The 24,876-nt window shown below is 49.7% G+C and overlaps 9 protein-coding genes across 9 annotated transcripts; 5 read left to right on the top strand and 4 right to left on the bottom strand.

The window, feature by feature from the left end:
* Positions 1-70: 70 nt before the first annotated feature.
* Positions 71-1,349, top strand: Z518_08494 (uncharacterized protein; the record flags this gene model as incomplete). Its single annotated transcript, XM_013414235.1, has 2 exons — positions 71-109; positions 189-1,349. 2 exons carry the CDS (start codon positions 71-73, stop codon positions 1,347-1,349), a joined length of 1,200 nt encoding a protein of 399 aa, XP_013269689.1.
* Positions 1,350-2,065: 716 nt separating this feature from the next.
* Positions 2,066-4,089, bottom strand: Z518_08493 (uncharacterized protein; the record flags this gene model as incomplete). Its single annotated transcript, XM_013414234.1, has 4 exons — positions 2,066-2,739; positions 2,864-3,487; positions 3,542-3,836; positions 3,895-4,089. The coding sequence occupies 4 exons, from the start codon at positions 4,087-4,089 to the stop codon at positions 2,066-2,068; spliced, it is 1,788 nt and encodes a 595-aa protein (XP_013269688.1).
* A 504-nt stretch (positions 4,090-4,593) lies between these two features.
* On the top strand, positions 4,594-6,312 carry Z518_08492 (uncharacterized protein; the record flags this gene model as incomplete). Its single annotated transcript, XM_013414233.1, has 1 exon — positions 4,594-6,312. One exon carries the CDS (start codon positions 4,594-4,596, stop codon positions 6,310-6,312), a length of 1,719 nt encoding a protein of 572 aa, XP_013269687.1.
* Positions 6,313-6,495: 183 nt separating this feature from the next.
* On the bottom strand, positions 6,496-7,977 carry Z518_08491 (uncharacterized protein; the record flags this gene model as incomplete). The annotated part of the gene is made up of 1 exon (XM_013414232.1): positions 6,496-7,977. One exon carries the CDS (start codon positions 7,975-7,977, stop codon positions 6,496-6,498), a length of 1,482 nt encoding a protein of 493 aa, XP_013269686.1.
* A 1,017-nt stretch (positions 7,978-8,994) lies between these two features.
* Z518_08490 (uncharacterized protein) lies at positions 8,995-10,151 on the top strand (the record flags this gene model as incomplete). Its single annotated transcript, XM_013414231.1, has 3 exons — positions 8,995-9,349; positions 9,407-9,800; positions 9,869-10,151. The coding sequence occupies 3 exons, from the start codon at positions 8,995-8,997 to the stop codon at positions 10,149-10,151; spliced, it is 1,032 nt and encodes a 343-aa protein (XP_013269685.1).
* Positions 10,152-13,479: 3,328 nt separating this feature from the next.
* On the top strand, positions 13,480-15,318 carry Z518_08489 (uncharacterized protein; the record flags this gene model as incomplete). Its single annotated transcript, XM_013414230.1, has 3 exons — positions 13,480-13,695; positions 13,763-14,592; positions 14,691-15,318. The coding sequence occupies 3 exons, from the start codon at positions 13,480-13,482 to the stop codon at positions 15,316-15,318; spliced, it is 1,674 nt and encodes a 557-aa protein (XP_013269684.1).
* Positions 15,319-20,298: 4,980 nt separating this feature from the next.
* On the bottom strand, positions 20,299-20,646 carry Z518_08488 (uncharacterized protein; the record flags this gene model as incomplete). Its single annotated transcript, XM_013414229.1, has 1 exon — positions 20,299-20,646. One exon carries the CDS (start codon positions 20,644-20,646, stop codon positions 20,299-20,301), a length of 348 nt encoding a protein of 115 aa, XP_013269683.1.
* A 1,476-nt stretch (positions 20,647-22,122) lies between these two features.
* Positions 22,123-22,926, bottom strand: Z518_08487 (uncharacterized protein; the record flags this gene model as incomplete). The annotated part of the gene is made up of 1 exon (XM_013414228.1): positions 22,123-22,926. One exon carries the CDS (start codon positions 22,924-22,926, stop codon positions 22,123-22,125), a length of 804 nt encoding a protein of 267 aa, XP_013269682.1.
* Positions 22,927-23,460: 534 nt separating this feature from the next.
* Z518_08486 (3-carboxy-cis,cis-muconate cycloisomerase) lies at positions 23,461-24,867 on the top strand (the record flags this gene model as incomplete). The annotated part of the gene is made up of 1 exon (XM_013414227.1): positions 23,461-24,867. One exon carries the CDS (start codon positions 23,461-23,463, stop codon positions 24,865-24,867), a length of 1,407 nt encoding a protein of 468 aa, XP_013269681.1.
* Positions 24,868-24,876: the final 9 nt, after the last annotated feature.

The raw sequence follows: 24,876 nt of genomic DNA, 5'->3' as shown, positions 1-24,876 counted from the left end.
AGACTTTGTTGCAAAGAACTCAGCACAGGGAACTAGTCATCTGGATGAACTGGCCGACTTCGCTATTGCCATGGCTGGTCCCGAGTTGGGCCTTGCCATTGTTGCTACGGTAGATCTTTGTTTCAAGGGGGTCATCTCCACCTTTCCCTTTCGTACCTGGCTAATATCTCGTGTACAGACATGGCAAGGCTTTGGTTGAATTATGTGACCGCTTTAGAAAGGCAGAGATCGAGATCGCAGAGCGAATCACTCGTATCCACGCTATCTGGCTACAAACCAAATCGCAACTAGATGTTGTTCGACAGCTCGCACCCATTTTAGAAGAGGAGCATCGGAATATACAAGAGGAGACATTGAAGGTGTTTGCCAACAAATTGGACCTTACGAACTCGAAGCTTCGCTCGTTTCTCAAGAAGGTAGAGGGAGGAATATCTTCAAATGGTGAATGGCAAGTTAAGAATTCGAAATATGCCCTTTTTGGAAAGACTTTGGACAAGGCCATCGATACCCGTCAAATTTGGCAAAGGACATTCGACCCCTCCTGGTATCTTATTATGAAGGCTGCGAGACCCCAAATTGACGTTGAACTGGAAGTTTTGAAGCGTGGCTCAACTTGTGCTCCAATATCATCAGCACAGTCACTGAGAGCTGCGTTGAACGACAATTCACGGGTGACCGCACCCATATTTCTTCCAAGTGATGGTCTGGAGTCAATTCAGATCTCCCAGATTCCATATTGCTCTTCTAAGTTGGGTGAGCGTCACGGTTCCGGTAGGGACGTTATTCTCGAACAAATCCCCCGTCCTGCTCCAGGCTATGACAGAACCCTCAAGAGGAACATACGTAATCTTGCAAGAAAACTCTCTTATACAGATCCCATCACATTTGGGCTTCTCAATTGCAAAGGAGTCGTGGAAGATGAGCGGACTCACGACCCACAGCAGGCTGCATTCACCATGGTCTTCAGAATCCCCCGAGAGTTTTCAGAGCCTCACAGCCTACGCAGCTGCCTTCTCCATGGCAATACAAACCATACACTCTCAGATCGGTTTAAATTGGCATGCGACCTGGCCAAGTCAATTGGATATGTTCATACATTCGGATTCGTCCATAAAACGTACTTCCGGAAACGATATTACCTTTCAGGGCCCCAGGATCTAGCGTCGGATCGGTTTCGCTGGTGGGTTTTGGAAATTTTCGTGACGCAGAAGGAGGGACACTGCGATCTGGCGACAGCCTATGGGAGAAAAACATCTACCGGCATCCACGGCGTCAAGGCCCGAAGCCGCAAGATGATTACATTATGCAACACGATATCTATAGCCTTGGAGTGTGCTTACTTGAACTAGGGTTGTGGGAGTCTTTTGTTACGTATGACGATAGCATGGCTCCTTCACCCTCTGCAGCCGTGTTCTCCGCGAGAGAAAGCCTCCAGCCTCGAGACCCATCTTTCACAAAAGAACGTCTACTAGCCTTGACCCGCGAGTCGCTTCCCAGGCGGATGGGATCGAAATTGTCGAAACGTGCATTACATGCCTTGATGATGAAAACATTGACTTTGGTGATGAGCGAGAATTTATGGATGCGGACGGTATTCTGGTGGGTGTAAGATACATAGAAAAGGTCTTGATCCCCATTCCTTTCAAGGAAATGACAATACTCATCAGTCCTAGATTATAATTGGGCTCAACAGCATCCACATTTAAATCACGTCAATGCAAGACTTGCAACCTTGATATACGATAGCTGGCGAAAACTCCTGATCAAAATTCGATGACGCAGAAGGTTAATGGCTGGCCAGCGTGTAGAGTTCTCCTGCTCTCCACTGATTGGTGGGTGGTCAGTATCCAAGCTTGATCCGCCAGGGTCGATCCAACTGTGGTGGGCATTTTTTGGAAGTGCAACTCAAGGGTGTCGCCAGTTTTGCAGACGGTTACTTCTGAAGAGCAACACGATTTCCGTCGCCTCGTGTCGACATACAAAAGGATGGCTCACAAGATGATCCAAGACGAATGGCAACGAGGATGGACGACCACATCTAAGTAACGGCTTTTGCACATGATTTTCACATTACAACGGCAACGTGGTCGTCCATGTACTTGTCGATATTGCCCAGAAAAAGAGAGCAGAGAATTGCAGCGCCTCCAAAAGCGATCGAAACCAGGAACACCCATTTGTAGCTTTCCGAATACGCGATCTGGCCGGCCGTAACAACAATTTGATATGCTGTTTCGTTTCCAGTTATTCCAGGAATTTCTCGAAGATTCTCGAGCAAAGAGGTAGCTGTCGCATCGATGGCATCCATGACATAGTAGGGATTGGTGAAGCCGAGCTGGCCCACCATAACGCCACCAACCTGTTCAAGAACTTTGGTCTTGAACTTGTTGGCAAAGACGTTGTAGTACGTGGTGTAACCAACGCAACCTCCTATGACGCGAATCGACAAGGTCAGGGCAGTGACCGTTGCGATTATATCATCTGGGCAAATAATCGTTGTAATGATGGAAGCTGGAACAACAATGCCGCCAATTCCAAGGCCAGCAACGACAAGGATCCCGTAGACTTGGTGGAGATTGTGTATATCGGCGACCGACAGAGCACCACAGCCGGCAGTCATCAAGATAGACGATCCGAGGAGCAGCTCACGAACGTGGCCCCGAAGAATTGACAGAAGTACCAAAACAATGACGCAGCCGATGAGGATGGCAAAGGCGACCGGCAGGGTCCTGACACCAACACCTAAATGATTCCATGTTGTGAGCCCATAATTCCAATAGAGGTGACTAATAGATCGGTAGACCTAGAGTAGTAGACCGTGAAAGACTGCCGGAGGTCTTTGAACGGGGAGCTGGACATTACTTACCAACAGGATCATGCCCGTAGACGTTGAAAGCCTGAGTCGGCCAAAACATCAGGATGGAGAAGAAATTTGCACCAGATATCGCAGTAATGATAAGCGTAAGTGACAAGAGTCGTGCTTCTTTCTTCATTCGTGCCGGAAACATTGGAAATTTTGCGTATTTGATCTCCCATATCGGAAAGGCAACAAAGAGTAGAAAGAATCCAATAATCAATGGAACCAATACGTGTGCGGACGTCCAAGCGTACTGATATCCACCCCACTCAAGCCCAGCAAGGAAAACAATCATACCGGAGATACTGAGGATTCCTCCTCCGACATCAATTTCATCGATGATCTCCTTCCTCGTAAGTCCCCGTGAATTGGGTCGTGGGGGAGGGAAGTAGAAAACGAGGACCCCTACCAAGCCGAACAAGGCCCAAACTCCACAGACTAGACAGCAATATCTCCAAGACGAGTAGCCGGCAATGAGTTGGGCATATAACGCGGAAGGGCAAAACGGAATAATCGTTGCGACGAGAAAAGCCACGTACTGACCACGTTTGCGAGTGGGTGCAAGCTCAGCGGTGCCGGCGAGACAAGTCAACTCGCAAATTCCTGCACCGGCGCCGGAAATGGCCATTCCAGCTTCGTCTGGTTAGCAACGATATGTATGATCTAGTGACGAAGAGCTGCCCCCACCGATAAATTGATTCATGCTTTTGGCTGTACCAGAAATGGCCATGGAGATCACGAGAAAGCCTGACCCTAACATGGCGACATATCTCCGGCCGGTCAGGTCCGAAAGGGAACCGACGAACGGACACACAGCGGCGAGAGTGAGCAAGTTGGCTAAAACAAACCATGTCCAGCGGTCGACACCCCCAATATCTCTGTAAATAAGAGGGCCAATGCCGCCTACCAGATAGACTGGGATTTGTGAACCCGTCCAAAGAAAAGCCATGGCAACCAAACTTAAGATCCGTTTGTAAGACCACTGTGTACAGAATTTAGAGGGTTGATCTCCCAAACAGTAATGGGGACCAGGTACTTACCGGAAGTTCGTGGTCGTGATCCTCACCATCTCCGTATGTTCGAAGGCCATCCTTTTCATAGTATCCAGGGTGGCCTTCTACCCTCTCCTCTGTTTTGATTTGTTCAATGTGATTCTCGGACTTTTCTTCTACCTCTTTAAGGATGTCACAGGTACCTGTGTTGCCGTGGAGTTCGTGTAGCTCATCTTCAGCCATTGTAGGAACTTTGTGCTGATCGACTGTGCGTCGTTCGGAACAAGTGTTAAACTATCCACTGACCGAGGAACGAGACCGAGGACGACAAGGAAAGCGGCAAGAGACCAAGGTGCCAATTAATGCTCGCAAATGCTCGCGACAAGTGGCTCTTCTTATATCACCAACCGCGACTCAGATTGCTAGTTGCATCCGCTGAGCCTGGGGCCCCAAGGTCCCGGAGTCACGGGGTCCGGGGTTTGAGGCTAGGGGGAACCTGAATTCTCTCCCCCCCTGAAAACTATCCACTTTGGTGTTCTCTTCAATTTGGCACGGTAGATACAGTCTATCGCCGAGGATCAAGGATACTACAAGACTATTTGATTGGTCCCGTCAAGATCCAAGAGCAAAAAGTGGATCCCAGAACGCTGACATTTTGCCAAAAAGGGAACCAACCCTCCGGAGGGGGCTCCGCTTGGTGGGAGCTTAAGCGAACCGAGGCCCCCTACAACCTCTTTATCGTCCCACATGATAAAAGGACTTCATCAAGTGTCCCAGCAAGTCTCGAGAGAATCCAGCATTGTCCTCGATAATCAGAAGAGTATGAATTCTCCCGTGGAGGGACCATCACCTACAACGCTAGCGTCTTTTTGGAACGGGTTGAGAGCAGAAGAACCCCGGCATCTGGATTGGCCACTCGTGCCGCCCAAAGCCAGCTTCGGCGCGAGGTCACAGCAGATGCGGAAGCGGAGATCTTGTGATCGATGCTACAATTACAAGTATAAATGTGCTTTCAAATCATCCGCCGGCACGTGCACACAATGTGAGCGCTCCAGAGTCGTCTGCACAACATTACGTTCGCGACTTCGGCCAGGTCGCAAGCCAGCCCCTGGACAAGTTGGTCCCAATGGGTCCGTCCATGTATGGGATATCGGTCATCTGTCTGGCGTCGACGACAACAGCCAACGAGCCCAAGACACCCAAAGCCCTGCATTAGATTCTAATACCGAGCTTGGCAATAGGTCAAACGAATTCCCCCGCCACGGTTCCGATAATAATCGACAAATTATCGAACTGAGCACGGCGGCTCAATCACCGCCAAAACTGTCAATAGCTCTAGAGGTGTGCTCGAGTGCCTCCCTAGAGCGCCTGTTCCTCCTTCAGATATCCAATGTCAGTTGCTTTTACGCGGCCAATGACATTTTTATGATCGGACCGACCTTTGCTCCCAGTTTCCATACCGCTCTTCGATATACACGGGACTGTTCGTCGATCTCATTGGAGGGTGCCTACCGAGCAATGTCCACTGCGCTCATATGGGCACGACATCTCGCCGTTTCGTGGGATCGAGTCGACATATCCGGGAGCGTGCTCTCGCTGCGGGAACTCCGCACCGCAAATATCTGCGGCATTCTGGAGGCTTTGGCCGTCACCACTTTGGGCCAGACATTGGCGGCTTTCGACGTAATTACCGCATGTAGCGGGCGGTCAGCAATGATACTGCGCCACAGCTTGACCTTGATCAAGCCCTGGTACCCAGCGCTAGCGTCAACTTCGGAATTCGATTCCATTACCATTACACCCATATTCTGGGACACGGTGCACTGCTTGCTAAGACGTGAATTGCCAGTGGTCAAATACATTGCCAGAAGAGAAGCTCATGTTGTTGATCGAATGGCCGGACTGTGCACCGGTCTATTGCCCATTCTCTACGACTTGTGCGTTACGCACAACGAGTTGTCGCAGACCGCCAACCGCTCCGAAGAGAAAATCGTCACTTTGCAAAGAATTACGGAAAGGTTGTCTTCATGGGTTCCGCCGTTGCCACTGGATCATATCTGCCATTTCTCTTACCTGGAGATGGCTGCCATGAGAGCCCAGGCTCGTATGTACCGTTCGGCCGCATTACTGGTCATTCATCGGATTATTCATCCGATTGGGAGTGAGGATGGTATCGCCAAGTTGTATGCTGACAGTATCTTGCTCACACTGTCGACATATATCGCTCTGGCCGGGCCAGGCCGGAAGCTTCAGCACGTTGTCTTTCCTGTTTTCGTGGCCATGCTCGAAACTCGGAATGCATCACAAGAGATTTGGAAAAGCCTGTCGTTGCTGAGTATCACTCCCATGTGCATGAATAAGCTGTCAGCCTTCGTTGAATTCAACTGGGAGAAACGGCACTCCGGCTTCACTGGATCTATTTTCGATCTGATTGGAAGTGACCCAGGTTTTGTTATTGTCCCATAGACCAGGGCCGCAGTCGGCGGGGTGGCTTGATCTCAGCACTACTATCAGAAAACCTCAGTTCCGTGTCTACCTATATATCTCCGGAAAATGGCTTAGCATCAAAATACTTGAAGTGATGATCTTCTGTATGTTAATACAATACATAATCCACCATATTCCTCCCAACGAAGCGGAAGCTGGATTTCAGGATGAGGCGCATCCCATGAATTTCAATCCCTGGTCTAGACGACCAAACTTCGCCCAGGCCATGTCTTGAAAGTATGTCTTCCGCCCAGTCCAAGGTGCCTGAGTGGCAGCTCTCGGGAGATTCTTCGCTCCCAGGCGCACATAGGTCGAGTTGAGATTCAGGACCGGTGTGTCGACCAGTACTGCAGATGACGGCACGCAAGGAACTGCGGCAGAGAACTGGTGACGGTCAAGATATTTGAGAAGTCTGCAAATGAAATGCGCGGCGGTGTCTGCACCCAGTGTCCAAGAGGCGTCGGTGTAGCCCATGACGAAGGACGCATTAGGAACATCCTGGAGCATGACGCCGTTCCATATGAACTTGTCAGAGATCGCGAGGGACGCTCCGTCGACTTCGATTTTCACGCCACCTCCAAACTGCAGTTTCAACCCAGTGGCTGTTACGATGATATCGGCATCTAGTTTCGTGCCCGAGGCCAACACGATGCCATCCGATACCACTTCTCGAATCACACCGGTCTCGACAAAAGCCTTGCCAGTACTCAATGCCTTGAAGAAGTCACCGTCGGGACAGAAACAAAGCCTTTGATCCCATGGTGAATATCGAGGTTTGAAATGTGGGTCAAATGGGATGGTCGCCGGCAGCTGCTTGATGACACTCTTGGCCATTAGTTTCTTCGCGGCATTGGGATACCGCCGACAGAAAAACACAAAAAGATATGAACGAATGACCCATGCTAAACGCTTCAACTTGGGATACCAGGTTTCAGGAACCAGGTGCCCGATCCGCGACCGAGTCGAGTCTCTGTTGGGCACTGAAAATATATATGTTGGGCTTCGCTGCAACATGGTGACCCGACTTGCTTTCGGTGTCATTGCCGGTAGCAAAGTCACGGCGGTTGCGCCGCTGCCGATGATGACGACCTGGTGATTTGTATAATCCAGGTCTTCAGGCCAGAATTGCGGATGAATGACCTGGCCTCGGAAGTGTTCAATCTCTGGAATGACCGCGTCCAACGGCTTCTGGTAATCGTAATATCCGGTGCCAAAGACCACAAATCGTGCCGAAAAGAGTTTCTTTACGCCATTAGAATGGGTAGTCAAGGTCCAGAGTCGATCCGTAGAGGACCACGATGCTAGCGACAGGTAGTGATTGAAGAGAATATGACCATCTATCCTGTGCAGGGAAGCCGATTCTTCCAGGTATTTTCTGATAGATTCACCATCCGCGATGGGATTTTGCTTCTTCCATGGATTCCAAGGAAAGCCGAAAGTAAAAAGATCCGAGTCGGATCGAATACCCGGATAGCGAAAGAGATCCCATGTTCCTCCAATATTGCGGCGACCTTCTAATATTACGTAGTGATAATTGGGAAGCTGGGTTTGCAGACGATAAGCTGCATTGATACCGGATATGCCTGCTCCAATGATGATAACATCGAAATAACCCCCTTCTGAAGCATCGGAACTTGAGCTCATATTGTTTCTTCCTCCGTCTGAATGGATTCGATGAGATGTTGAACCTGTTCTCTTCGCAGCCCCAAGGGAATCCAGCACTGAGGGAAGTCTATATACTTCTCACAATTTAAAGAAAGGGTTGACAGGGATCGGCGCACAACCAAAAAGGGAATTAAAGCTCCGGGGTTCCAGCGCGTAACCGTCAGTTACATGGGAGTCCGGGGCTGATTTCTCGAATGTATGTCCTCGCCTCTGCAAATGGGACCGTACACGGGGAACGGAGCGAAATCCGCACCACCTTCCCCCTCCCAACAATAATACTGCACGTGTTAAGGCGGGAACGAGACCCCAGTAGGGAGTAATCCTCCGGTAGCACCTCCAATTTTGGATGGTACTGTCTATGTCTTAGGCATTCCGTATTTTCTTGTCTCGCAATCTTAGGCGGTATGCTTCGTATCTCGGCCATACACACACCCGGTAGATGATCCCTGATAGACTGCGCAACGGGTCGGGTTGAGCCGGGTTAGGGGTCTTTTGGAAATAGGCCTACCCTACCCAATTGGGTTTCAGGCAGGGTTGGGTAATGCCAACATATCCAAAATCGAATGTTTACATCAGCAAATTCGGCTGTATGTAAAACCGTTACATTGATTGTTACAATAAGGGAAGTAAACTTGTGAAAATATCTGTATTGGGTTGTTCCATCGATCTGATTAATTGGGCAGGGTATCCTATAGGGTTTTCGCGTAGGGTGGACTAAATTCAAGACCCGATTATTTAGGATAGGGCTTTGAATTTAGGTGCCCAACCCTACCCGAAACACGATGGGCGGGGTTTCAGGGTCGGGACAACCCCACCCGATGCGCAGCCTAAGCCCTGACATAACCAGACACTGCCGAGTTTGCCCACCTCAGGCATGACCCGGACATGTGACGCATGGGCGGATCTGACTTCTTGATATATAGCGCCGCTGACAGCTCTCCTTCTTACTTACCTTGATCTGTCGTTTTCAGGGGAAACACCAAAACAGAATCGACAATGAGTTCTTCTGTGCAAATGATTGCCCGATCATGGTCGCTCCAGCCCTTGGCTCGGTTTTCGGAGTCCGTTTTCTCTCATACACCAGAGGGAGCACACAATTTCTTCCGTTCCAGACTGGTTCAAACAGGTCTGGCAGCTCTGCTGGTTCTACGCTTGTTGAAAAGCATCAGTAATCAACTATCCTGGTATTCTATGAACAACTACACGAGACTGGCTCCTTGGGACCCGGATAGAGAGCTGGTACTCATCACCGGTGGAAGCAGTGGGATTGGGGAACAGATCATGAAGGACCTAGCTAAACAAAAGGTCACGGTGATCATACTCGATATACAAGAACCGAGATCCAGGCTGCGTGAGTACTTGATTCCTTCCTGCGGTCCATGGGAGGTACATTCCTGATGGAGTCTAGCACCGGGAGTCTTTTTCTACAAGGCCGATGTCACATCGAGGGAAAGCGTCAAGGCTGTCGCAGAAGTGATCCGCAAAGACCACCGAGACCCGACCATTCTCATCAACAACGCTGGTGTTGGATATGGAAGAACAATCATTGAGGAGCCCGAGGAGATGATTCGTCTCACATTTGAGGTCAACATCCTGGCTCATTTCTGGACTGTCAAGGAATTCTTGCCCAGCATGGTCAGACATAATCATGGCCACATCATCACTATTGCAAGTCTCGCATCCTTTGCCGCACTTGGAGAAGCAGTCGACTATGCATGTACCAAAGCTGGAGCACTGGCTTTCCATGAAGGACTCACCCAAGAAATTCGACACTGGTATAAGGCCAAGAATATCCGAACAAGGTACGTCGCCAGCCTTTTGATCAAGACCGTGCTTTCCTCAGAATGATGTAATCTAACGCAGATTTCAGCATCATCCATCCACTCTGGGTCCGCACTCAGATGATTGACGACCTTGTTAAAGCTGGCAAGCATTTCAGGCAAAGAATTCTTAGCCCGGATGACGTTTCCAGAGCGGTACTGAAACAGATCATCACACAGAGCAGCGGTCAGATTATCATACCGTCATCACACCAGCCTGCCACGATGCTTCGAGCTTTTCCTCAATGGCTACAAGAATATCTCCGGAATAAGAACTCCCAGGACTTGATTAGAGTCCGAGCTTTGCGGCGCTCATCTAATGGAGACATCTAAATCTGCAACTCCAGCTTCATTCGACTTCGAATTCCACAACGGAAGCTCTTGAGTCTTGGCGGTGATGAGGGACACGGTGGGATTCCTCACAAGGAGTGTATGGATATCCTGCGAGGCACTTGGCGCAGAAGATTGATTTAGAACTAAAGGCTATTAGGGGCCAGAGAAATAACTGTGTTATTTGTATTGTTGGACTTTCTCCCACAAGATTCCATGGAATAGAGTAGTAAATACCTTCTCATGTGCTTGAACTGGTTCTTGGTCATCGCGCCTCAATTCTCAACACGTTCTTGTGATCCATCTTTTCGCCTACGCTTCCCCGATGCTCATGGTTAGCGCACCACTATATCGTGACTCACAATCTCTAGCCGCGACGATGTAGTAGAATTTCATAGGTATTGACTACCTTTATCATTGCAATTTTCGACGTCATGCCCACAAATACGGTCTCTAACTTGCATGAAAAGCACGGAGTGTTCTAACCACAAAGCTCCAGCTCGGCTTTGACGCAATATGCTGGTAGAAAAAGAAGAAATGTCACACGCTGTGAGCAGTGAACGAGTCACATACTAATACATAGCGGCTCCAATTTTCCATAGTCTCCTTGATTTGACAAGTTCTCGTATCGGTAGTCTGTATTTGAGTTTTCAATCTTGTATGGCGCAAGGTGAATTCTGCTTCCACTAATCCAAATATACTTTGCTTCTACATCAGCAATGGCTGTATATCGTATATGGATGTCGGGGCAAATAACTCCGTGTTGCCTTTTCTTGCTGCTATTGAACGCTCAAGCAGTGACCACCCCATACGAGATACGGTACATCAAATACGAGATGGTTGCGACCCAGTCGGCAAATTCAAAGAATGGAGCACTTAATCATCCAATTCATACACCAGTGGATTAACTAGCTTTTGCAAGAAAAGATTCGCTGACTTGGCTCTTGAGCTCGGCATTCGCTTGGGATTGTTATGACAGCCTGATCAGCCCCTCTTTGCCAACGATTTGTCAATTTTCATCCCCACAGGACCTATTCCGCTGCTTTAGGCAGATCCTGGGCCGTTGACCCTTCGTTTATATGCCATCATTTGAATAGACTCGCTCAGCATCGAGACCAACAAGTAGGCCAAACACCGTGCCATGGTCGCTGCTCACTGCCGATGAGCTGAAGATTATACCGCACACTTGCCGCCTTTGCTGCAGCAGCAAGGTAAGGCCCAAGAATGAGAAACTCTTGGGGCGGGATCTTCACCTCGAGTCCATCGGCTGGGCAGGTCAGGTACCAACTCCCATGTTGTTCCCACACCCGCTATGAAGTACTCAGACGAGCTGATCGCATCCCCCCCGTGCATGTCTGCGACTGATTCCTCCCGTGACCATGATTGAGATTGTGGAGATACCCTTCACTTGCGTTGCGGCCCTAATGAATATGCTTCGCGAGCATCAGTGCTGGAGGGTCTCTTGTTTGCCGATACGCCACCGGTTGCAATGACTGGAGATTCATAGCTCCCTCCAGAAAGCTCAAGGAGATCAATCTTGAAGCTGTTCAGTTCTTTGACTACCCAATACAAATCTTCAGCCACCCCTTTGAAAGTCCGCCGTGTTGATCTTGACACCGACACCAAGCTTGTAGAGGACCGTCTCTTGAATTGCTTTGATGACATCGAACAATAGTTAGCTCGATTCTCCAAAGGGTCATCCCGTTGATCAGTTCGCTCATATGCAGGTGGTGACAGAAACTGCGAAATCAATTGCCCGTGAGCAGCACGAACCTCAACCCCATCAGCACCGAGCTGTTCTACCTTACGAGCCGTCCATGCAAAGCGTCAAATCACGTCTCGTATATGTTCTTCCATCATAGTGAATAGGGACCTCGAGCATGTTGTTGAGTGAGCCCAGTTTCTACGGAATGGCTGATGGGCCATATACTGGTAACCCACTACCTTTTTGGATCTGCCGTAGGGGATGATTGATTTGGAGCCCCAACCGAGCTCCATTCCTTTGCACCGAAATTCATCAAAAGAACAGGCTTCTTCTGCAAGGAGGACGTCTCCTGGAGCAGCAAGTGCCTTTGGGCTGATGATGCTTTTCAACCCCAGCCATCTTCTCCTCCATCGCCACTTTGACAATGCGGTTCTTGAGCCTGGTTCCATTGGGTAGGAGTGACCAGTGCAGATTCTAGCAACGCTAAATCAGATTTTCAGTACAATGATGATCCTGGAGAAACTCGTCACCCTTACAGTGAACAATCTCTCAAATACTCTTGCCCCCGGTATCGATGCGTAGGAGAGTGCGAGAAAACTGTCTCTGCGAATCCGCAAGACCACGCCGTTTGCTCCACCGCCTGCTTCCCCGAAAGTAACCACCGGAACCTGAACTTTTCCGCAAAACAATTTGTGACTGTGTGGCCACATTATCCGCTATGTTTACGCTGAAAGCCCGGACTAATTATCGTCCAATCCGATATCCAGCTTTTTGCTTTTGCAGTCGATATGAATTCACACTTAGAACGTACTGAGCAATAATCGTCTCACTGCAAGCCGTGATACATCGGTCATTGGATCAATCACCTCGAGAACAAAAATTAGTGAGTCCGAGCCTAAAGTCCAAGGACTTCGAACATCCATTCGTCGCAAGAACCTTTTTTCCCTGTTCTGTTACTTACTATACTTACGTCACATGTTGTCTTTTCGCAAGTGCCTTGCGAGAAATACTCATGCTCCTGTTTCGATATTCCGTTTTATCACCACGCAATATGATCCCAAGCCTCCTCCGCGGCTTGCGGTTCTCACTCATCTACGATTGGTGCTCCCTCGCAAACTTTTCCGTACAGGGAGCCTCTACTGGCACCTAGCTTTCGGGAACCCGCTTGCGGATCAGAGGCGGCGGGGAAATTGAATTTGAAGCCAATATAGGACCCCCACGAACCGGAGGATTTTTCCTATTTGAGTGAAAACAAAAGCATGGACTCTTGCCACGCTTTTCATGAAAAGAGCCTCGGCTGCGGTGATGATCCCCACTTCGTCGTTCGGGATCGCAGACTTTGAAAATACATCACTTCATCGATATACACCCTAGATATCCAGCAAAGCCTTACGGAGTTTGACGCCGTATTTCGTATCCAACTCATTGGTGAATGATTCACCCCCCTTCTTTCACCCAAAGCCTAGGGCGCCGACTGGGTTTTGTGGCGGAGGCACCATACGCTTGATCCAAAACAATATGCGAAGCACCGATAAATGGCTTCTTCTCTCAGCGATATTTACATGATCTTCCTCAGCACCTTCACCGACGGCTCGTTTTTGACAAGAGGGAGTGATACATCTTGAGATGGCTTTCGACATTTCTAGGCCAGTGCTGCTAGTGTTGTCTGCCGCGGCGCAGGGCATGGTGCTAGTTTGCGTAAACCCTCCATCCCATTTCAGTCTGGATTTCACCACGGCTTTTATCTACATGGCGATATTCAATATATTGGCCTGGATGGTTTATATTCTAGCTGTATACCCCAATTTCGTCAGCCCTCTTCGACACCTTCCGTGCCCCAAGGTACGTAAGGTTGTTTTTTGAAGGACGTGTTCAGGCCAGACTAAAGTCGCCATTAATTTTCATTCAGGGCGCTCACCCAATTCTCGGTCACAGCACTTCTCAATTCAAATCCCCGCGGGGTGAAGACTACCTCAATTTCATCAAGGAGATTCCAAACGACGGCCTCATTCGTCTCAAGGGTCTCTTCAACACTGACCAGGTACTACTGACCAACTCAAAGGGTCTGGCCGAAGTTTTGGTCACTAGGCCCTACGAGTTTCCGAAACCTGAGACGGACAGGGACTTTCTGCGTCGCTCGATTGGTGATGGACTCGTTGTCGCCGAAAGCGTTCACCATAAACAACAAAGGAGACACATCTTGCCAAGTTTTGCCTTCAGACAGATCAAATGCCTCTATCCTCTGTTTTGGGAGAAGTCGGTGAAAATGGTAAAGGCTATCGATAGCGAAGTCTTTGGATCGCAATCTCCGCTCGCAAACCCCGACGAAAGGCCTGTTGGGATGACAGACATCGAATATTGGATACCCAAAGCCACGCTGGATATCATAGGAGTTGCGGGTTTAGGTCGAGATTTCGACACGCTACAGAAATCAGACGACAAAATCGTCAGACTCTACGAAGAACTTACTTCCCCTTCCACAGACATGCGCGCTCTGGCGACGATGCATATACTTGTAGGGCAGCCACTGGCTGATCTGATTTGCGTCTCTGCTTCTAGACGCCTCAAAAGAACGACACAGGAGTTACGAATCCTCTGCGAGCAATTTGTGCGCGAAAAGAGGGAGCGAATCAATGGCTCCGATGACAAGTCAATCGACACACTGGCTACGTTGATAAAGGCAGAAGTCTTTAGCGATCAAGAACTTGTGGACCAACTTTTAACAATTATTGTTGCCGGGTAAGTAAGCATGCTTCTCTTCCCCCCCTTTTCCTTTTCCTTTTTTTAAGAATCTGGTCGCACAATCCACTGGCAGCCATATTAATGGTATTCCTCAGCCATGAAACCACCTCCTCGGCCTTTACATGGCTAGTTTATCTGCTCAGTCTTCACCTTGACGTCCAATCCCGCTTGCGCAAAGAAATTCACGCTGCGTTACCTGCCGGCTTGTCTTCTGCCATCAACTCGGAAGACAATGATCTAGCTGCGACTCTCGAGTCCCTACCACTTCTCAACGGCATTTGCAGCGAGACTCTTCGGGTGTTCCCTACGGTTCCAATATCAGTGCGTGCAAGCAAATACAACACGACTCTGCTCGGACAATACATTACCGCGGGTACCAGAATTTTCTTGGCACCCTGGGCTGTCAACAAGGATCCAGCAATATGGGGTCCCGATGCTCACGAATTCAAGCCGGAAAGATGGATCGACCCTGCCACTGGAAAACCTAACCAGACAGGCGGAGCACCAACCAACTACGCATTTTTGACGTTTCTTCATGGTCCACGTAGCTGCATTGGACAGAACTTTGCCCGGTCTGAGCTGAGAGCGTTGGTAGCTGCTTTTGTGGGGTCCTATGAATGGACATTGGCCGATCCGAACGAGAAAGTAATTCCAGCGGGAGTGGTTACCACAAAGCCTAGAGACGGTCTAAAAGTCAAATTGACCAAGATCAAGGAGTGGTAGAGACTGATATGCAGCATTGAGCTGGATCATTACACTCTTGAAATACATTTCCTCTCGCTATTTATGCAGCAAAATTAGTCACCACAGCTTTAAATCGTCGAAACTGTGTCAGACTATGAGAGGTGGCGGATGGAAGGGTGAAAACTCGTGTGCAGATTGTAGCTATGGAAAGGGGGAAGCCCCTCTAGATAGGCCAGGGAATAGGGGTTCTTGGTACTAGGCACCAGCTGTTCGACAAACTGATTTGAAGAGTCTCATTTCAATTAAGCAGCCTCTCATCTTTGTCGCTGCGCTTGATCCTACGATTTTCCACTTACCACACCTATTCTGCGTCCTCTTCCCACTTCTGTGAATCCAGGTGCTTTCTGGATGACCCTGAAGGTGTGATATTTGATCCCGCCACGAGACAAAGCCGACGCGGTAGCTGTTCGGAACAGGTTTGCAAATAGATAAATCATATCCAGATAAATCCAAATCAAATCAAATCATTGATGCTGTTTTTTTTTTTTTTTTTTTTTTGGATAATTTGGATATTTGGATAAAAATTCTGTCCAATCAGCGCTTGCAAGCATTTACCCAATTAAGCTGAAAAACGCATATATCACAATCATTCTATTTAGCCCCCATTTCGCAGATCCAATGTCTTCAAGATCTGTGAATAGATTGTGGCTCGCGTGATCCTCTATCTATATCGTTATATTGGCGATATAGGACTTAGTGGGGAAGTACCAAAAAGAAAGGCCCCCTCCTATAGTCCATCTCTGACGAACTCATAGATGGGGCGCTACAACCAGCGAAAGTTTTCAGTCAACAAGTTCAACTAAAGGAGAGTTTGAATCAGTGACCTCTCCAGGTATCACTCAGTTCGACATCAACAATCACTGGCTGGAGCATTACGTTTACCCATCTAGGGCACCTGAGCTCAATGGAGCTAGGCCGGACAACCCTCTTGCCTTACTTATGATCGACCACTAGTAAGGTCCCTCAATTCTATCGGTTACGACTGAAACATAGTGTGCACACTCGGTTTCGTCCTTGATAGGTCAACCACGATTTGGCGTCAATTTTGAGGCAGTTTTCTTGTGGAATAAAATATTAAACTTTGATTTTTTAATTTTGGAATCACCAGGTTGTGGCTTGGCGTTGTGTGGAGACGCCAAGACCTGTGTGTTTGGCCAATCACGTTAGCATATGGTTTGGCAATGTCACGTGAGGATGTTGGCTTGTGGATTTCTGCCAAGGATTCTAGCTCACGCTAAACTACATTCGTTTACGGAACATATATAAAGCGGCCACCCCCATCAGATAGTTTTAGTAAGTTCATACAACAGACTTTCCCCTGTGATAATTGGGGCTTCAATTATCAAACGATATAAGTGGCTACAGTGGCTTGGCTCGACGAATTCGAGTCATGCCAGCACCTTTTTGGCACGTGATACTGCATCTGTAGCCCAGGAAATCACACCCCTTTGCCACACCGCCATCGGATCCAACCCGAGGACCATGTGCCCCCGAGGAGAAGAGAGGGGGGGGGCGCTGCTCGATAGAAGTCGATATCGAGGTGGTCCATGGATCGGATCCAGTCTGTGGACCACCCAGACGGGTTATCATAGCGGATCTAGTCCGTGGACCACCTAGACAAGCCCCCTTCTTGCTTTCTTGACTCTCTTGGTGCTACGTCTTGTACCTAGATCTAGATGCTAGCTGGAATACATTGATTGGATTCTCGACCCTAAACACTCACAACTGGTGGGATTAGGTGTTTCTGGCCGGTGGAGACCTAACTTAGGTGGACTGGAAAATGGTCAAGTGAAACAGAATCATGCAGGCAGTGCACTGAATAGCGATTACTCTTTCGATGACTGGACCAAGGGGCGGCTTCACGCGAGCACGGCTAAGTGGAAAAGATGAGAAAGCATTGACCTTGATAGAGGTTGATTGGTCGACCTGATAACAACGTCATGCATGACCAGTAGATGGATCCGTCGAGAGCTATGGAGATCTCTATCCTCGAAAAAGAGACTATGGCATTGGATTGGATAGCCCTTGCCTTCAGAATTTGGCCAGCCAAGAGCACAGGGTCAGTCGTTGCCACTCAGCAATTGGTAGGCATAGATCGAGGGACGAGCTGATGGGTTTCCCAATGATAATGATGAAGGAAGGGGAATGAGCACGCATCAAACCTCCCACTCCCTTTGTCCCAGACAAATGGAGAGACGAATATTGATAGTGGCATCTACCCTCATGGGTATAAGTACCCAGGTGGATAAGTCCCCGCGAAGCCAGATAACTGGAAGGAGATTAATCGGCAGTTGACCTTACCACGTCGCTCTCTTTCGCCTTCTAAGTTCACGCAGGAAGATTAAATACCCGGCGCGAAACTTTCACGAATAATAACCGCCGCATGTTTGGAGCCATCGAGACTGTAGTTGTGGATTACCCGAGGCGACGCAAAGCAAGACAACAGCTGCGGACCAAGGTAGGTGATGCGTTCAATAGCATCGTGACTATACTCGAAGAAAGACCTCGGAACGGGTAAGGTAACGCAAGCAATGGTGGAATCAATCGAGAAGTTCTGAATGCAGTTCTCGAATTTGCGGAAGCATTCCATTCACGGGCTCCGGCAGCTAGGCCGAGGGAGCAGTACAGGGCCTAACGAGCCAAAAAGATTGTGCATGTAAGATGGTCACAGTCAAAACTGAAATATCTCGAATCGGGGAGGGGGGAGGGGGGGTAAATGAAACCACTCCTGTCCATTCCACCATAGTGATGCGTTCACCTTGGGATGTATGTTAAACTAGAGTGCAACTTGAGATGTATTGAATGCTCCGTTTTCTATCTACCTGTTGCGTTCCTGACGTCTCCTTTAGAGACGTGTGAATGTCTCGTTGTTGCGCAGAGCAACTATCAGGAATACCGTTGTCTGTGGAAACTTTTTACCAGTGTTTCAGTGGTGGAGCCTATGTATGATAACTCCCTTGTTCGACAGGGGGAAGTGCAAAAGTTCCAGTCTCGCAATTCAAATGTATTCACTACGCTCAAAGATCCCTGAACATTCGTGGTCTTGCCAATCGAGATTCCGGCGTCTCAGCACTTCCAGCCCTAGCAGGAGGTAGAAGCAAGAGGGTGCGCACTCGCACCACGAGATACAACCAGGCAAAAGAGCAGGGATTCATTCAGGACTCGCAGGAGGCTCACGGGGCCCTGAAAGGGGTCGACAGCGAGATCAAGAGACGGCAGGAGGGTGGCGGAGCAACAGAGGCAACGCCGAGGTCAGAAGGCAAGAGGGTGCTCTACACCGACGATAGAAAGGCTTCATAGACAACAGAGACACCCTGACACGCAACAACGCCCAAATCGAGTGCCAAAAAGCTTGTAAATGCGAGTGCGAAAGGCTCTGTCAAAGGGTTTAACGACGTCGTTCAAAGAGCGCCAAAAGCGCCAACTATGCAAGGGAGGCCAAGTGGATGGAAATGCACCTCAAACCACTAGGAAAATGGGGGGTTTTTCAGGTACCTTTCCATCATGCGGATAACGCTCGCACAACTAGGCTCAATTGGTGTTTAGTAAGGTCGCTGCTGTACGCGAGTCGGTGTGAGTGGTCGGTCTCCCAATACATTCCCGAAGATCAGACCCGGGGTTTCCATGTGCGACTCGGTAATGAAATGTTGAACAGGGGGCTATAAATGTATAGGCTCCACCATTGAAACACTGGTGGGAGGTTTCCATAGACGACGACGTTACTGACGGTTACTCTGCGCGACGACGAGGCATTCGCATGTCTATAAAGAGGCCCTCAGCAGCTCGACAAGTAGATAGAGAACAGAGCACTCTTTCAATTCAAGTTGCACAAGAAGTTTGACATGAAACTCTTCAATCTCCTCAGAAGGCTTATTGTTGTCAAATGGATCATATTGAGTGCTCTGAGGGCCGCCATGTCCATCACCTCATTGTGAGTCTGGACCATTCGATAGAGACTCTTGCCGGCGCCAGAGGCCTCATTGTCATGGAATTATCGAGGTCGCATCAAGGACTGCAGAAATTTTCTAACCAATTAGAGCAAGCCATTTGCGGAGTCACGTGGTCACTGTCGGAAGTTGTCGTAGCGGCGGGAAGAGGATGTGTGAGCTAACTTAGAATTATCTGCTGGTGGTGGCCGCTTTACCGATATATGCTCCGTAAGCGAATGTAGTCTAGCGTAGGCTTAGGGTTCCACGGCAGAGACCCACACCTCGATGTCGTCATGCTACCAAAATAAGGTTTAAAATGGGCTACGTGCAAAACTCAGGAAGGTTATCCGAAAAATGTAGAGGGTTGTTAGCGTCTTGGCGTTGCGCCACCCCACACTCGACTTTGGGAGTGTGTTGGCTAGTCTTGGCATAAGGCGTGGCGCACTCTCACGCGACGCAACTCGTGCCGGCCCCCATTGCTCTTTCAGAGAAATTCAAAATCAATTTTCTGTCTATCAGAATGTTTCTTAGCCGCGATTCGGGGACTATAGGCAATCAACTACATATCTGAGGATGGAAAGATAGCTGCCCCGCGCTGAACTCCACTCCGTGTTTCTGCCCCTTTCCCCCACCCAAAGTCTCCACAGCCAAAGCCAATCTCAACCTCACCTAGACTAGAAATTGAATTCATGTCCCGTCGTGCAGCAGGCGGCAGGCGGACTCGGTTTCCTGGTTCACAAATTTGGAGATTTGACAGAAATTGGGATGTCAGGTCTGTCTAACTGACCATTGGAATTCCTCGAGATGGAAGCAGTTTTAATAGCAGGCTATCCTCTTCCTAAATTCGACTGATCAAGCCTGTCTCTCTCGACCACCTTTCAGGCTGGATCTTTAACCCGTTTCTGGTAAAGTCCTGCCAAATTCCACGCGTGAAATACCGGTCTGGAAACATGCCACTGATAGACAATCCAAGAGAGACACACTCCCAAAGTATCAAGTCGTTGACCTCGTCATATACCAAAATGGACAATTACTCTCCAGGCAACTCCGAGGCACGACTAGCATGTATTGCCCCGTTCTTCCGGGAGTCGCTGTGCAATTCTTCTTGATAGTTGGACGTCATTTCCTGCAGTGGGGGCCATGCGGCAGCATCATACCTGGGCTCCTCTCTGTTCTTCGGCCGAGACAGACTCCAGCGGGTGAGGATGACCGTCACGATTACAAGGAGAATTGCTCCCACGGACGCACCCACTCCAATCCCCGCTTTGGCTCCCTCACTCAAACCCGCAGATGTTCCCTGTTCGAGTGGACTGCTCGACGCCGATGCAGTAGCTGGAGCAGAGGATGTTGTCGACGAAGCCGAGAGTTGTGTCGTCATCGTGGACGCTGAGAAGCTGGTCGATGAGGAGGTTTCGGATGAGGAACTTGATGATGGGGAGCCCTGCGCAACGACAAAGCCGCCGCTGTAGATGCCCCATATTTCGCCAGTCGGGTTGTAGCTCGGAGGCTACCTTTAGCGAATGGCTCGAAGAGAAGCTAACAAATAGATCGAACCATCTGGTCATACATATCTGAGAAATATCCCTCTCTGACCGGACAGATTCGGATCGCAAATTCCATGAAGTTATGATATGTATATTGCTCTCTTTTGGCCATTTGTTAGCTGGTGAGATATATCAGTGTAGCGGAGCTGACCTACTTCGCACTTAGGAACATAGACACTAGGCTGAGACGGGTATCCCCAGGTGGTAAACCAGGAATATCTTAACCAATGGGAGAAGAGGGGGGGGAGGGCCTCTAGACCATGGAACCATTCCAGCCTTTTGCGGCCGAAGAATCCGTCCCACCTAGAAATACGTGGTTCCCGAAGAAGCATTAAGCTGACCCTGGATACGAAATGATGTCGGAAAAGAGGAGCTGTTGCTGCCGATTGACCAGGAGGCTACAGGCCGTTTATCTCAGCTCTTCAGTCAATTCTCAATCCGTCCCACCAATCTTCTTCCTGCAATGGATCCCTTTCTTCATTCTGAGCAGGCCTCCCTGCGAATTCATCGAGATACTTTCTGGATTAACGTTTATTTTCCTTCCCCAAGAAATTGTAGCCGTGGTTGAATAGTTTTCGGGATATCTGCCGCTGAAAGTTTCAAGGACACTCTAACGCTTCCAGCCCAATCCATCTGATAACATCCATGTAGTCCATGTCGATGACAATAACTGGTTGGGTGAGAGACAAAAGAGCATAAATCTTGTTTTGGGCACCTGAGCAGTTCGCTTTTGCGAAATATACTTGACTGAGCTGCTCCGGTGCAGCTGAGAGGTGGTGATATCACCTCACCTGACCTGATTTGGCTAGCGTAAAGCGACACTTTCGCAGTAAGCGGATGTCGAGGACGGTCAGTTTGGTTGGCTAATGGCCGGGGGATTATGATGCTTGGATAATTATAAGGTGTTCTGAGTAGCACTGGCACACAAACAAGCAGAAAAAGAGGGGTGATTTGAGATGTCTGCACTGGTTGGGTTGGGTGGATGTGATGAACAAATTTCACGGCACACCAGAGAACATCAATATGCGCGGTTTTGTTATTTGAACATACATGCCAAGGTCGTACCGAGATATGGACCTGGAGGTGCATCCATAGCTTTGCATTTAATGGGCACATCAGCGGAAACGGCTTCGTGCCTACGTAGGTTCACAGCATATATCCTATGGCCGAATCCGCTGCGGCCTTTTAGTTTTCGAGTCTCGAGTTATTTCACATCGTGGTAAACGTGAGTTAAAGCAAATTTCCCCCCCTTTGCCTGGCACCCGGGGCATACAGGAGCTGTCCTCCCACTCATATCTCAATCATCATTCTCAAGCCTCATCCAACTCGGGGTAATGTCGATAAATGCCCATGCCATACTTCAATCGCCTCTTGCTGCCCAGATACTTCTGGATCCTCTCTAGTCCCTTGACTCTCTCATACAACGCAAACACCTTCTCGTATTTTCCCTCCTCCCGAATCCGCCCCATACATTTCGGAAACGCATGCATCACGCCATCCAGCGTCTGAAACAGTACGAGATCCGCATACGTCAATTTCCCACCGTATAACCACTCGCCACCGCTCGCTTTCCCCCTCAACACTCGTTCAAAATACCCCAGAAATTTAGGCAGGCGGACCGTCCGATAGTCTTCGGCTTTTTTGAGAGCTTCGGCCTTTTGTTCTTCGTAATATTTCCCTGAGGCAATCGGGTGGTGCACGTCGTGCGGCTCATTGGAGAGGCCATCGAGCGCCGTCAACGTGAGGGAATTGACATGGTATATACCCAGGGGATCATCGTCAGTGTTAGGCACTAGACCGAGGCGCGGGCCCAGGTACATCAGGATATTGGGCGTTTGGGCGATGGTAATGTCGGGGCCGTGTTGGAGCAGGGGCGGGGCAAAGGCGGGTGGGTTATGTTCATCGCCGTAGTATTTGTCGCTGATTTGAGCGAGGACGGGATCGACGCCTGCAGACGTGCTGTTGGAGACGTCAACGTAGGGGGTCCCCGTGGCTTCGAAAGCGAGGCGGATGTGTTCACCGCGTCCGGGGAGGCCGGCCCAGTAGAGGAGGCGGTACTCCTTTTCGTGGTCGCCTGCTTTCTGGCGTTTGGAGGAGCGCGTGGATGTAGACATGTTGATTGGGAAAGGGTATGGAAGATGAACAAAGGGTGAGGCTGAGGCTGAGGAGATGGAGCTGATGAGGTTTGTAGTTGACAACGGGGAGCGACAGGCTTTGTAGGAGTAGGAGATCGGCCTCAAAGAGTGAGGTTTCGAGAGTCGTGATATCGGAGGGTCAGGAATGGTAGGACGCCTCATTCAAGAGCGATTTATTTGAGATGAGAGAAGTAATCGGTGACATTCAAGAAAGCTGAATGGTGGAAGGTCGTTGGATTGTTTATCTCCGATGCCAATGGGAGGGAAGTGGACATATGCCGACCCCGAGTGAGTTTTGTAATTTTTGACATCGACGGATACGCACCCCAGAAGAGCTTCCGAGGTTGGATGCAGGTCGACTGGCAGCCATTGGCCCGATATTCAAATGACGGATGTACAAGCAACATACTCGTCATTTCAATCAGCCTCTACTCCGACAAAGTCAAAAGCAAATCTCACGCGAGCATCCTCTCTTCCTCCCTGTTCGTAGACGATTTCCAACCTGGCCTTATTATGACATCCGTGCAAGACTCGCTGATTTTCGGCAACATCTTGTCAACTCGTGAATCCGCCGCCATTTGGTCGGATAAGACACGTACCCAATGCTATCTGGCCTTTGAAGGCGCGCTAGCCAAAGCCCAAACACGGTTGGGCATCATCCCGCAAAAAGCCGCCGACGAAATCATCAAGTTCTGCCTGGACATCCGCAACATCGACTTCGATGACCTGCGACGACAGACCGAACTAATAGGCTACCCGGTCCTCGGGGTCGTCAAGCAGCTCGTTCAGCACGTCAATGCCATCGAGCCGGGCCTCGGCGAGTGGGCGCACTGGGGCGCTACCACACAGGACGTCACGGATACCGCAACGGTGATTCAATTGTGGGATACGCTCAGTCTGTTCGAGAAGACACTCGAGACCATCATTCAATCACTACGCACGCGGGCGGAGAAGCACAAGGCCACACCGATGGCGGCACGGTCGAATTTGCAGCAGGCCGTGCCGATTTCGTTCGGGTTTAAATTGGCCCGACTACTCGCGACGTTCCTCCGGCATCGAGAGAGACTGAAAGACGTCGAGACGCGGCTGACGGTGCTGGAATTCTCGGGCGCGGCGGGCACGTTGGCGACGATGCCTCCGAGCGAAGACCACCCTCTGCTAGGGCTGGAGTGTCAGAGGGAACTGGCCAAGGATTTGAATTTAAAGGTTCCGGAAATAGCCTGGCACACGGAACGCGACCGGATTGCGGAGTTTGGGTCCCTTTGCGCCATGTTGAGCGGGACGTGTGCCAAATTCGCCCTCGACGTAAAACTCATGACGCAGACGGAAGTCGGCGAAGTATCGGAGCCGTACGTCCCTCATCGCGGCTCGAGCAGTACGATGCCGCAGAAACGGAATCCGATTTCCTGCGCGTATATTACGGCCATGAGCAGTACGGTGAGGCAACTAAGTGCGAGTCTCTTTGAGGCGATGGTCGAGGACCATGAAAGAAGCACCGGACCGTGGGAGATTGAGTGGATTGTGCTCCCGCAAATTTCGACGCTGACGCACGCGACGCTGAAACATACGGCTGATTTGATTGCCGGACTCGAAGTCCATGAGGACGCGATGAAGAGGAATCTCGCCATCAGCCAAGGTGCGGTGGTCTCGGAGGCGGTGATGATGGGATTAGGTCCGGCAATTGGAAGACAGTATGCGCACGATGTGGTTTATGATTTGTGTCGAAGGTCGCAGCAAGAGGAGAGGCCGTTACTGGAGCTGCTGTGTGAGAATGAGGAGATCCGGAAGAAGATGAGCCGGGAGCAGTGCGCCAAGTTGTGTGATCCCGCGAATTATTTGGGGTACAGTGAGGCAATGGTTCAGAGGGTCCTGAAATTGGCGGATGAGCCGAGACAAGAGAGGAAAGCAAGTCTTGTTTAATGTTTAATA

Source organism: Rhinocladiella mackenziei (assembly GCF_000835555.1).
Source record: "Rhinocladiella mackenziei CBS 650.93 unplaced genomic scaffold supercont1.6, whole genome shotgun sequence".
NCBI classification, from domain to species: domain Eukaryota; kingdom Fungi; phylum Ascomycota; class Eurotiomycetes; order Chaetothyriales; family Herpotrichiellaceae; genus Rhinocladiella; species Rhinocladiella mackenziei.
The sequence above is the reverse complement of the archived record's forward strand: the minus strand, read 5'-3'. Positions and strand labels throughout refer to the sequence as shown.